This window comes from Numenius arquata, unplaced genomic scaffold (genome assembly GCF_964106895.1).
Source record: "Numenius arquata unplaced genomic scaffold, bNumArq3.hap1.1 HAP1_SCAFFOLD_1611, whole genome shotgun sequence".
Classification (NCBI taxonomy): domain Eukaryota; kingdom Metazoa; phylum Chordata; class Aves; order Charadriiformes; family Scolopacidae; genus Numenius; species Numenius arquata.
In genome coordinates this window covers 985-14,527 of record NW_027414376.1, presented here as the reverse complement: position 1 = coordinate 14,527, position 13,543 = coordinate 985, and the positions used below count along the sequence as shown (strand labels likewise).

Genomic DNA, 13,543 nt, shown 5'->3' with positions numbered 1-13,543 from the left:
CCCCCGACCCCCCCCACCCACCCTCCATAACCCCCCCATAACCCTCCCCATAACCCTCCCCATAACCCCCCACACCCCGACCCCCCCCCTCAATAACCCCCCCCCCCCCCCCCATAACCCCCCCCCACCCCAACCCCCCACCCCCATAACCCCCCCATAACCCCCCCCAACCCCGACCCCCCCCCACCCTACCATAACCCCCGCCATAACCCCCCCCACCCCCTCATACCCCCCCCATAACCCCCCCCCACCCCAACCCCCCAACCCCCATAACCCCCCCCATAAACCCCCCCATAACCCCTCCCCACCCCAACCCCCCCACCCACCCCCCCATACCCCCCCCATAACGGGATCTCCCCATGGAAGGTTGTCCCCATGGGAAGGTGTCCTCGTGTGAGGGTGTCCCCAGTGCAAAGGTGTCCCCATGGAATGGTGTCCTCGTGTGAGGGGTGTCCCCGTGCAAAGGTGTCCCCATGGGATGGTGTCCCCATGGGAAGGTGTCCTCGTTGTGAGGGTGTCCCCGTGCGAGGGTGTCCCCATAGAAGGGTGTCCCCATGGAATGGTGTCCCCATGGGATAGTGTCCCCATGGAATGGTGTTCCCATGTGAAGGATCTCCCTGTGGAAATTGTCCCCATGGAAGGTCATCCCCATGGGAAGGTGTCCTCGTGCAAGGTTGTCCTCGTGCAAGGGTCCTCCTTGTGCAAGGATGTCCCCGTGTGAGGGCATCCCCCTGTGAGAATGTCCCTGTGCGAGGGTCTCCCCATGCAAAGCTGTCCCCATGGAATGGTGTCCCCATGGAAGGGTGTCCCCATGGGAAGGTGTCCTCGTGCGAGGGTGTCCCCATGGGATGGTGTCCCCATGGAAGGGTGTCCCCATGGAATGGTGTCCCCATGGGATGATGTCCCCATGGAAGGGTGTCCCCATGCGAAGGATCTCCCCGTGGAAATTCTCCCCATGGAAGGTTGTCCCCATGGGAAGGTGTCCTTGTGCGAGGGTGTCCCCATGGAAGGTTGTCCCCATGGGAAGGTGTCCTCGTGCGAGGGTGTCCCCATGGAAGGGTGTCCCCATGCGAAGGATCTCCCCGTGGAAATTCTCCCCATGGAAGGTTGTCCCCATGGGAAGGTGTCCTCGTGCGAGGGTGTCCCCATGGGATGGTGTCCCCATGGAAGGGTGTCCCCATGGAATGGTGTCCCCATGGGATGATGTCCCCATGGAAGGGTGTCCCCATGCGAAGGATCTCCCCGTGGAAATTCTCCCCATGGAAGGTTGTCCCCATGGGAAGGTGTCCTCGTGCGAGGGTGTCCCCATAGAATGGTGTCCCCATGGAAGGGTGTCCCCATGGGATGGTGTCCCCATGGAAGGGTGTCCCCATGCGAAGGATCTCCCCGTGGAAATTGTCCCCATGGAAGGTTGTCCCCATGGGAAGGTGTCCTCGTGCGAGGGTGTCCCCATGGGATGGTGTCCCCATGGAAGGGTGTCCCCATGGAATGGTGTCCCCATGGGATGATGTCCCCATGGAAGGGTGTCCCCATGCGAAGGATCTCCCCGTGGAAATTCTCCCCATGGAAGGTTGTCCCCATGGGAAGGTGTCCTCGTGCGAGGGTGTCCCTGTGCGAGGGTGTCCCCATGGAATGGTGTCCCCATGGAATGATGTCCCCATGGGATGGTGTCCCCATGGAAGGTTGTCCCCATGGGAAGGTGTCCTCATGCGAGGGTGTCCCCGTGCGAGGGTGTCCCCATGGGATGGTGTCCCCATGGGATGGTGTCCCCATGGAAGGATGTCCCCATGCGAAGGATCTCCCCGTGGAAGGTTGTCCCCATGGGAAGGTGTCCTCGTGCGAGGGTGTCCCCATGGAAGGGTGTCCCCATGGGATGGTGTCCCCATGGAAGGGTGTCCCCATGGAATGATGTCCCCATGGAAGGGTGTCCCCATGGGAAGGTGTCCCCGTGCGAGTGTGTGTCCCCCCCTCCCTCCCACCCCCAGGTGACTACGAGGTCTCCATCAAGTTCAACGAGGAGCACATCCCCGACAGCCCCTTCGTGGTCCCCGTCGCCTCCCACTCCGATGACGCCCGGCGCCTCACTGTCACCAGCCTCCAGGTGACACAGGGACACCCCCACTGTCACACACGCACACACAACCCCCCCCTCCCCCCCAGCTGTCACCCTGCGCCCCTGGGCTCCCCAGATGTCCCCTGGGTCACCCACATCCCCCATCCCCCCCCGGCCACCCTGTGCCCATGTGGCGCCCTTGGGACCCACCCCCCCGATGCCACCCCTGGGTCCCCTGTGCCCCCATGTCACCCCTGGGCCACCTCGTACCCTTGTGGCACCCTTAGGACCCCCCCTTGATGCCCCCCCTGGGTCCCCCCTGTCACCCCTGGGCCACCTTGCCCCCCTGTGGCACCCTTGGGACCCCCCTCCCCCACTGGTGCCACCCCTGTGCCCCCCCCCGTGCCACCCTGTGTCACCCCTGGGTCCCCTGTGCCCCCCCCTGTGTCCCCATGTCACCCCTGGGCCACCTTGCCCCCCTGTGGCACCCTTAAGACCCCCCTCCCCCACTGGTGCCACCTCTGGTGCCACCCCTGTGCCCCCCCCCCGTGCCACCCTGTGTCACCCCTGGGTCCCCTGTGCCACCCCTGTGCCCCCATCTCACCCCTGGGACCCCCCCTTGATGCCACCCCTTGGTCCCCTGTGCCCACATGTCACCCCTGGGCCACCTCGTACCCTTGTGGCACCCTTGGGACCCCCCCTTGATGCCCCCCCTGGGTCCCCCCTGTCACCCCTGGGCCACCTTGCACCCCTGTGGCACCCTTAAGACCCCCCTCCCCCACTGGTGCCACCTCTGGTGCCACCCCTGTGCCCCCCCCCCGTGCCACCCTGTGTCACCCCTGGGTCCCCTGTGCCACCCCTGTGCCCCCATCTCACCCCTGGGACCCCCCCTTGATGCCACCCCTTGGTCCCCTGTGCCCACATGTCACCCCTGAGCCACCTCGTGCCCTTGTGGCACCCTTGGGACCCCCCCCCCCCCACACCTTGATGCCACCCCTGGGTCCCTCATGTCACCCCTGGACCACCTTGCCCCCCTGTGGCACCCTTGGGACCCCCCCCCCCCCTTGATGCCACCCCTGGGTCCCCTGTGTCACCCCTGGACCACCTTGCACCCTTGTGTCACCCCTGGGACCCCTCCCCTGCGCCCCCATTGCTGTCCCCCTGCCCGGTTTGGGGGTGCCACGTGTGTCCTGTGTCCCCCCCCGCAGGAGACGGTGTCTGTGAACCAGCCGGCCTCTTTCGGGGTGCAGCTGAACGGGGCGCGGGGGGTCATCGACGCCAAGGTGCACACCCCCGCCGGGCTGGTGGAGGAGTGCTACGTCTCCGAGCTGGACAACGGTGGGACACGGAGCCGGGGGGGGGACACACACACACACACAGGGATGGGGGGGGATACGGGGCGGGGGGGGGTGGGACACGAGGCATGGGGACACGGGGGTGTGGGGACGTGGGAATGTGGGGACGGGGGGGAAAGGGGGACAGGGGGACATAGGGATATGGGGCGTGGGGACAGGGGGACATGGGGAGGTGGGAATGTGGGGATATGGGGACATGGGGATATGGGGACATAGGGATATGGGGACATGGGGATATGGGGACATAGGGATATGGGGCGTGGGGACAGGGGGACATGGGGAGGTGGGAATGTGGGGACAGGGGGACATAGGGATATGGGAATGTGGGGATATGGGGACATGGGGATATGGGGACATAGGGATATGGGGCGTGGGGACATGGGGATGGGGGGACATGACCCATGGGGACATGGGGACACGGGAATGTGGGGATGGGGGAAAGGGGGACATGGGACAGGGGGACAGGGGACAGAGGGACACAGGGGACATGGGGAGGTGGGAATGTGGGGATATGGGGACATGGGGATATGGGGACATAGGGATATGGGGCGTGGGGACATGGGGATGTGGGGACAAAGGGATATGGGGACAGGGGGACATGGGGACACAGGGATGGGGGGACATGACCCATGGGGACATGGGGAGGTGGGAATGTGGGGACAGGGGGAAAGGGGGACATGGGACAGGGACACAGGGGATAGAGGGACACAGGGGACATGGGGAGGTGGGAATGTGGGGACAGGGGGACATAGGGATATGGGGCGTGGGGACACAGGAATGTGGGGACAAAGGGATATGGGGACAGGGGGACACAGGGATGGGGGGACATGAGGCATGGGGACATGGGGACGCGGGAATGTGGGGACATGGGGACGTGGGAATGTGGGGACAGGGGGAAAGGGGGACAGGGGGACAGGGGACAGAGGGACACAGGGGACATGGGGAGGTGGGAATGTGGGGACATAGGGATATGGGAATGTGGGGATATGGGGACATGGGGATACGGGGACATAGGGATATGGGGCGTGGGGACATGGGAATGTGGGGACAAAGGGATATGGGGACATGGGGACACGGGAATGTGGGGATGGGGGAAAGGGGGACATGGGACAGGGGGACAGGGGACAGAGGGACACAGGGGACATGGGGAGGTGGGAATGTGGGGATATGGGGACATGGGGATACGGGGACATAGGGATACGGGGCATGGGGACATGGAAATGTGGGGACAAAGGGATATGGGGACAGGGGGACATGGGGACACAGGGATGGGGGGACATGACCCATGGGGACATGGGGAGGTGGGAATGTGGGGACAGGGGGAAAGGGGGACATGGGACAGGGGGACAGGGGACAGAGGGACACAGGGGACATGGGGAGGTGGGAATGTGGGGACAGGGGGACATAGGGATATGGGAATGTGGGGATATGGGGACATGGGGATACGGGGACATAGGGATATGGGGCGTGGGGACATGGGGATGTGGGGACAAAGGGATATGGGGACAGGGGGACATGGGGACACAGGGATGGGGGGACATGACCCATGGGGACATGGGGACGTGGGAATGTGGGGACAGGGGGAAAGGGGGACATGGGACAGGGACACAGGGGACAGAGGGACACAGGGGACATGGGGAGGTGGGAATGTGGGGACAAAGGGATATGGGGACAGGGGGACATGGGGACACAGGGATGGGGGGACATGACCCATGGGGACATGGGGAGGTGGGAATGTGGGGACAGGGGGAAAGGGGGACATGGGACAGGGACACAGGGGACAGAGGGACACAGGGGACATGGGGAGGTGGGAATGTGGGGACAGGGGGACATAGGGACATGGGAATGTAGGAACAAAGGGATATGGGGACAGGAGGACATGGGGACATGGGAAGTTGGGGACATGGGGACAGGAGGACACAGGGATGGGGGGACATGAGGCATGGGGACATTGGGATGCGGGGATGTGGGGATGTGGGATGTGGGAATGTGGGGACAGGGGGAAAGGGGGACATGGGACAAGGGGACAGGGGACAGAGGGACACAGGGGACGTGGGGAGGTGGGAATGTGGGGACAGGGGGACATAGGGATATGGGAATGTGGGGATATGGGGACATGGGGATACGGGGACATAGGGATATGAGGCATGGGGACATGGGAATGTGGGGACAAAGGGATATGGGGACAGGGGGACACAGGGATGGGGGGACATGAGGCATGGGGACATGGGGACCCGGGAATGTGGGGACATGGGGACGTGGGAATGTGGGGACAGGGGGACAGGGGGACACAGGGGACATGGGGAGGTGGGAATGTGGGGACAGGGGGACATGGGGACACTGGAATGTGGGGCCATAGGGACATGGGGGCACAGGACATGGGGAGAGGGGGACATGGGGTGTGGGGACATGGGGCCATAGGGACATGGGACGTGGGGACATGGGGATACGGGGGGGTGGGGACACAGGGACATGGGGGTGTGGGGGGACAGGGATGTGGGGACACGGAGGTGTGGGGACATGGGGACAGGGAGGTGGGGACACAGGGGTGTGGGGGGACAGGGAGGTGGGGGTGTGGGGACACAGGGATGTGGGGACACAGGGATGTGGGGACACGGGGGGGTGGGGACACAGGGACATGGGGGTGTGGGGACACAGGGATGTGGGGGGACAGGGAGGTGGGGGTGTGGGGACACAGGGATGTGGGGACATGGGGGGACAGGGAGGTGGGGGGACAGGGGTGGGGGGGGACAGGGAGGTGGGGGTGTGGGGACACAGGGAGGTGGGGACATGGGGACACAGGGAGGTGGGGGGACAGGGGTGTGGGGGGACAGGGAGGTGGGGGTGTGGGGACACAGGGATGTGGGGACACAGGGATGTGGGGACACGGGGGGGTGGGGACACAGGGAGGTGGGGGTGTGGGGACACAGGGATGTGGGGACACGGAGCCCCACGGTGACACGGGGTGTGTGTGTCGTCCCCCCCCCAGACAAGTACGCCATCGGGTTCCTGCCGCGGGAGAACGGGGTGCACTCCATCGACCTGCGCTTCAACGGGCGCCACGTCCCGGGGAGCCCCTTCAACATCCGGGTGGGGGAGCAGAGCCAGGCGGGGGACCCCGGCCTCGTCACCGCCTACGGGCCCGGCCTGGAGGGGGGGCTCACAGGTGACACCGACGGCGGGGGGACACGTCTCGGGGATGGGGAGGAGGCGGTGGGGAGATGGGGACGTGGGGTGGTGGCAATCAGGATGTGACCACAGGGTGGTGGCCACTGGGACGTAGCCATGGGAGTAGGGACGTGGCCACGGGGTGGTGGCAACTGGGACGTGGCCATAGGAGTGGGGACGTGGCCATGGGAGTGGGGACATGGACATGGGGTGGTGGCAATGGGGACATGGCCATGGGGACGTGGCATGGCCACAGACATGGTGATGGGGTGATGGCAATGGGGACATGGCCACAGGGTGGTGGTAACTGGGACGTGGCCATGGGAGTGGGGACGTGGCCATGGGATGGTGGCAATCAGGACATGGCCATGGGAGTTGGGATATTGCCATGGGGTGGTGGCAATGGGGACATGGCCATGGGGACGTGGCATGGCCACAGACAGGGTGATGGGGTGATGGCAATGGGGACATGGCCACGGGGTGGTGGTAACTGGGACGTGGCCATGGGAATGGGGACATGGCCATGTGGTGGTGGCAACTGAGACATGGCCATGGGGACGTGGCGTGGCCACAGACATGGCCATGGGGTGGTGGCAATGGGGACATGGCCATGGGGACGTGGCATGGCCACAGACATGGTGATGGGGTGATGGCAATGGGGACATGGCCATGGGGTGGTGGCAACTGGGACGTGGCCATGGGAGTGGGGACATGGCCATGGGAGTGGGGACGTGGCTATGGGGTGGTGGCAACCAGGATGTGGCCATGGGGTGGTGGCAACTGGGACGTGGCCATGGGAGTGGGGACATGGCCATGGGAGTGGGGACGTGGCCATGGGGTGGTGGCAACCAGGATGTGGCCATGGGGTGGTGGCAACTGGGACATGGCCACGGTAGTGGGGACATAGCCATGGAGCGGTGGCCATGGGGAGGTGGCAATGGGGACCTGATCATGGGTTGGTGGCCGTGTGTAGTGGCCATGGGTGGTGGCAGTGGGTTGGTGGCCATGGTTTGGTGGTCATGAGGACCTGACCATGGTTTGGTGGCCATGGGTTGGTGGCAGTGGGGCCATGGCCATGGGTCGGTGGCCATTGGGTGGTGGCCGTGGGTGGTGGCAGTGGGGAGGTGGCAGTGGGGCCACGGCCATGGGTTTGTGGCCATGGTTTGGTGGCCATGGGTTGGGTTGGTGGCCGTGCGGACCTGGCCATGGGGAGGTGGCAGTGGGTTGGTGGCCACGTGGACGTGTCCGTGGGGTGGTGGCAATGGGGACGGTGCCCGATGCCAGCGCTGTGTCCCCCCCCCCCCCGCCACGTCACAGGCGTGTGCTCGGAGTTCCTGGTGAAGACGGCCAACGCGGGGGCGGGGGCACTGGCCGTCACCATCGATGGCCCCTCCAAGGTGAAGCTGGACTGCGTGGAGTGCCCCGAGGGCCACCGCGTCACCTACACCCCCATGGCCCCCGGCAACTACCTCATCTCCATCAAGTACGGTGGCCCCCACCACATCGTGGGTAGCCCCTTCAAGGCCAAGGTCACCGGTACGGACTTGGGGCCGGGGGGGGGGACGGACGACACACAGGTCCCAGGGGGTGGTGACAGGGGGGATCCCCAGGGTGGTGGGATTGGGAGGTCCCCAAAGTGACGTGGTGGAGGACCCCCAGGGTGGTGGGATAGAGGGTCCTGGGGGTGACACGAAGGAGGGTCCCCAAGGTGACATGATGGAGAACCCCCAGGGTGACACATTGGGGGGTTCCCCAGGGTGTGACATCATGGAGGACCCCCAAGGTGACGTGTTGGGGGGTCCCCAGGGTGGTGTGAGGAGGGGTCTCTGGGGTGACATCATGGAGGACCCCCAATGTGACATGTCAGGGGGTCCCCAGGGTGGTGTGACGAGGGGTCTCTGGGGTGACATGATGGAGGACCCCCAAGGTGACAGGATGGGGGGTCCCCAGGGTGGTGGGACAGAGGGTCCTGGGGATGACACGAAGGAGGGTCCCCAAGGTGACATGATGGAGAACCCTCAGGGTGACACATTGGGGGGGTTCCCCAGGGTGTGACATGGAGGACCCCCAAGATGACGTGTTGGGGGGTCCCCAGGGTGGTGTGAGGAGGGGTCTCTGGGGTGACATCATGGAGGACCCCCAATGTGACATGTCGGGGGGTCCCCAGGGTGGTGGGACAGAGGGTCCTGGGGGTGACATGAAGGAGGGTCCCCAGGATGACACACTGGGGGGGGAGTCCCCAAGGTGTGGCATGATGGAAGACCCCCAAGGTGACAGGTTGGGGGGGTCCCTGGGGTGACATTATGGAGGACCACCAGGGTGACATGACCGGGGACCCCTAGGGTGGCATGATCCTCTGGGGAGGGGCGGGGGGGTTGTGGGGTGACTGTGATGGGTTCCCCGGGGGTGCCCCCCGAGTGGGGGTGTCCCCACGGTGTTGGGGGGAGGGGGAGAGGGTGACGGTGTGCCCCCCTTGTCCCCAGGCCCCCGTCTATCGGGGGGACACAGCCTGCACGAGACCTCCACGGTGCTGGTGGAGACGGTGACGCGGGGGGGGACGGGGGCGACGGGGGCTTCACGGCCCCCCCCCGGCTTTCGGGGGGCTCCCCAAGTTCTCCTCGGACGCGGGGAAGGTGGTGGCCCGAGGACCGGGACTGGCCACCGCCTTCCTGGGCCAGAAGAACCACTTCACCGTTGACTGTAGCAAGGCCGGTACGTGGATGGGAGGGGGTCCTGGGGGGGGTCCTGGGGGGGCTTGGGAGGCCTTGGAAGGGGAGTTATGGGTCAGCAAGGGGGTTTTGGGGGGTCCTGGAGGGTCTTGAGGGGCCCTGGGGGGTCTTGGAAGGGAGGTGTTGGGTCAACAGGGGGTTCTTGATGGGTCCTGGAAGGTTCTGGAGGGTCTCGGTGGGTCCTGGAAGGTTCTGGGGGGTCTCGGGGGGTCCTGGGGGGGCTCTGGGGGGGCTTGAGGGGGCTTGAAGGGGAGTTATGGGTCAGCAAGGGGGTTCCGGGGGGTCCTGGGGGGTCGTGGAAGGGACGTGATGGGTCAACAGGGGGTTCTTGATGAGTCCTGGAAGGTTCTGGGGGGTCTCGGGGGGTCCTGGGGGGGGTCTGGGGGAACTTGAGGGGGCTTGAAGGGGAGTTATGGGTCAGCAAGGGGGTTTTGGGGGGTCCTGGGGGGTCTTGAGGGGCCCTGGAGGGTCTTGGAAGGGAAGTGTTGGGTCAACAGGGGGTTCTTGATGGGTCCTGGAAGGTTCTGGGGGGTCTCGGGGGGTCCTGGGGGGGGTCCTGGGGGGGCTTGAGGGGGCTTGAAGGGGAGTTATGGGTCAGCAAGGGGGTTTTGGGGGGTCCTGGGGGGTCTTGCGGGGTCCTGGGGGCTCTTGAAGGGGAGTTATGGGTCAGCAAGGGGGTTTTGGGGGGCCCTGGGGGGGTCTTGGAAGGGAGGTGGTGGGTCAACAGGAGGTTCTTGATGGGTCCTGAGGGGTCTTGGGGGGTGTCAGGGGACCCTGGGGGGATCCTGGGGGGGTCTTGGGGGGGTCCAGTGGGGGCCTAGGGTCTGGTGGGGGGGTCCAGGATCTGATGGGGGGTGTCTCAGGTCTTTAGGGGGGAGGGTCTGGGGGGTCTGGTGGGTACCAGGAGGGGCTGGAGGGGGGGTCTGGTTGAGGGTCCGAGCTCTGGTGGGACCCAATGGGTCACTGGGGGGGTCTGGGGGGGGGGGTCCAGGCTCTGGGGGGGGTCCAGGGTTTGGTGGGGGGGTCTGATGGGGGGGTCCAGGGTTTTGGGGGGGGGTCTCAGGTCTTTGGGGGGGCGGGGGGGCGGTCTGGTGGGTACCAGGAGGGGCTGGAGGTGGGGTCTGGTTGAGGTTCCAAGCTCTGGTGGGGCATGTGATGGATCACTGAGGGGGTCTGGGGGGGGGGGGTCCAGGCTCTGGGGGGGGGTCCATGGTGTGGTGGGGGGGTCTGATGGGGGGTCCAGGGTCTTGGGGGGGGGGTCTGGTGGGTGCCACGAGGGGCTGGAGGTGGGGTCTGGTTGAGGTTCCAAGCTCTGGTGGGACATGTGATGGATCACTGAGGGGGTCTGGGGGGGGTCCAGGCTCTGGGGGGGGTCCAGGGTTTGGTGGGGGGGTCTGATGGGGGGGTCCAGGGTCTTCGGGGGGGGGTTTCAGATCTTTGCCGGGGGGGGGGGGTTTGGTGGGTACCAGGAGGGGCTGGAGGTGGGGTCTGGTTGAGGGTCCGAGCTCTGGTGGGACACGCAATGGGTCACTGGGGGGGTCCAGGCTCTGGAGGGGGTCCATGGTGTGGTGGGGGGGTCTGATGGGGGGGTCCAGGGTCTGATGGGGGGGGGTGTCTCAGGTCTTTGCAGGGGGGGGGGTGTCTGGTGGGTACCAGGAGGGGCTGGAGGGGGGGGTCTGGTTGAGGTTCCAAGCTCTGGTGGGACATGTGATGAATCACTGAGGGGGTCTGGGGGGGGGGGGGTCCAGGCTCTGGGGGGGGTCCAGGGTTTGGTGGGGGGGTCTGATGGGGGGGGTCCAGGGTCTTGGGGGGGGTTTTCAGATCTTTGCGGGGGGGGCGGGTCTGGTGGGTGCCATGAGGGGCTGGAGGTGGGGTCTGGTTGAGGTTCCGAGCTCTGGTGGGATACGCAATGGGTCACTGGGGGGGTCCAGGCTCAGGGGGAGGTCCAGGATGTGGTGGGGGGGTCTGATGGGGGGGTCCAGGGTCTGGGGGGGGGGGGTCTCAGGTCTTTGCAGGGGGGGGTGTCTGGTGGGTACCAGGAGGGGCTGGAGGGGGGGTCTGGTTGAGGTTCCAAGCTCTGGTGGGGCATGTGATGGATCACTGAGGGGGTCTGGGGGGGTGTGTCCAGGCTCTGGGGGGGGTCCAGGGGTTTGGTGGGGGGGTCTGATGGGGGGGTCCAGGGTCTTTGGGGGGGGGTTTCAGATCTTTGCCGGGGGGGGGGGTGTCTGGTGGGTACCAGGAGGGGCTGGAGGGGGGGTCTGGTTGAGGTTCCAAGCTCTGGTGGGACACTCAATGGGTCACTGGGGGGGTCCATGGTGTGGTGGGGGGGTCTGATGGGGGGGTCCAGGGTTTTGGGGGGGGGGGGGGTCTCAGGTCTTGGGGGGGGGGGGGTTTGGTGGGTACCAGGAGGGGCTGGAGGGGGGGTCTGGTTGAGGTTCCAAGCTCTGGTGGGATACGCAATGGGTCACTGGGGGGGTCCAGGCTCAGGGGGAGGTCCAGGATGTGGTGGGGGGGTCTGATGGGGGGGGTCCAGGGTTTTGGGGGGGGGGGGGAGTCTCAGGTCTTGGGGGGGGGGGGGGTTTGGTGGGTACCAGGAGGGGCTGGAGGGGGGGTCTGGTTGAGGTCCGAGCTCTGGTGGGACCCGATGGGTCACTGGGGGGGTCTGTGGGGGGGCGTCCAGGCTCTGGAGGGGGTCCAGGGTTTGGTGGGGGGGTCTGATGGGGGGGTCCAGGGTCTGGGGGGGGGGGTGTCTCAGGTCTTGGTGGGAGGGGTGTCTGGTGGGTACCAGAAGGGGCTGGAGGTGGGGTCTGGTTGAGGTCCAAGCTCTGGTGGGACACGCAATGGGTCACTGGGGGGGGTCCAGGCTCTGGAGGGGGGTCCATGGTGTGGTTGGGGGGGTCTGATGGGGGGGGTCCAGGGTTTTGGGGGGGGGGAGGTCTCAGGTCTTGGGGGGGGGGGGTTTGGTGGGTAGCAGGAGGGGGCTGGAGGGGGGGTCTGGTTGAGGGTCCAAGCTCTGGTTGAAAGCCACAACGGATCACCCAGAGTGTGTGTGTGTGTGTGTGGGGCGGGGGGGAGGGATTTTGGGTCCTGGGGGGGGTGTGTGTGTGTCTGAGGTGTTAAGACACCCCCCCCCCCCCTTTTTTTTTTACACCTCCCCCCCAGGCACCAACATGCTGATGGTGGGGGTCCACGGCCCCAAGACCCCCTGCGAAGAGGTGTACGTCAAGCACGTGGGCAACCGGGTCTACAACGTCACCTACACCGTCAAGGAGAAGGGGGACTACGTCCTCATCCTGCGCTGGGGGACGACAACGTCCCCGGCAGCCCCTTCCGTGTCACCGTCCCCTGATACGCACACCCCCACCCCCCCCCCCCTCCCCAAAAAAAAAACACACACACACACACACACACCCCCCCAACCCGCAACCCTCGGAGGGGGGGGGGGGGGCTGGAGGGGATCCCAAAGGGGGTCCTGGAGCCCTCAATAAAGCACTGGGAGATTCGCGGGGGTGTCATCTCTGCGGGGGTGGGGGGGTCCTGGGGGGGGGCCACGGTGGGATATTGGGGTCCTGGGGGGGGGGGTCCTGGGGGGGTCCCAAAGCGGGTCTGGACCCCCCAGTAAAGCACTGGGAGGTTTAGGGGGGTGTGATCTCGGTGGGGAGTGGGGGTCCTGGGGGGGGGCCATTGGGTGGGGGGGTCCAGGGGGGTCCTGGGGGGGTGACAGTCAGGACATGGGGTCTGGGGGGGTCCTGGGGGGGTCCCTAAGGGGGTCCTGGACCCCCCAGTAAAGCACTGGGAGGTTCACGGGGGTGTGATCTCAGTGGGGAGTGGGGGTCCTGGGGGGGGGACATGGGGTGGGGGGGTCTGGGGAGGCCACGGTGGGATATTGGGGTCCTGGGGTGGGGGGTCCGTGACAGGACGTGGGTCCGGGGGGGTCCTGGGGGGGTCCTGGGGGATCCAAAAGGGGTCCTGGGCCCCAGTAAAGCACTGGGAGATTCAGAGGGGTGTCATATCTGGGGGGAATGGGGGGTCCTGGGGGGGGACACATGGGGTGGGGGGGTCCTGGGGGAGCCTGGGGGGGTGACAGTCAGGACATGGGGTCTGGGGGGGGGTCCTGGGGGGGTCCCAAAGCGGGTCTGGACCCCCCAGTAAAGCACTGGGATGTTCCCGGGGGTGTGATCTGGGTGGGGAGTGGGGGGTCCTGGGGGGGGGGACATGGGGTGAGGGGGTCCGGGGGG

At 66.2% G+C, this 13,543-nt stretch overlaps 1 protein-coding gene across 1 annotated transcript; it reads left to right on the top strand.

Moving 5' to 3' along the window:
- Window positions 1-1,985: 1,985 nt before the first annotated feature.
- On the top strand, window positions 1,986-12,808 carry LOC141477941 (filamin-C-like; the record flags this gene model as incomplete). The annotated part of the gene is made up of 6 exons (XM_074167109.1): window positions 1,986-2,101; window positions 3,262-3,391; window positions 6,398-6,574; window positions 7,894-8,112; window positions 9,060-9,288; window positions 12,468-12,808. Coding segments are annotated over 5 exons (857 nt in total), but the record flags the coding sequence as incomplete, so codon positions are not given.
- Window positions 12,809-13,543: the final 735 nt, after the last annotated feature.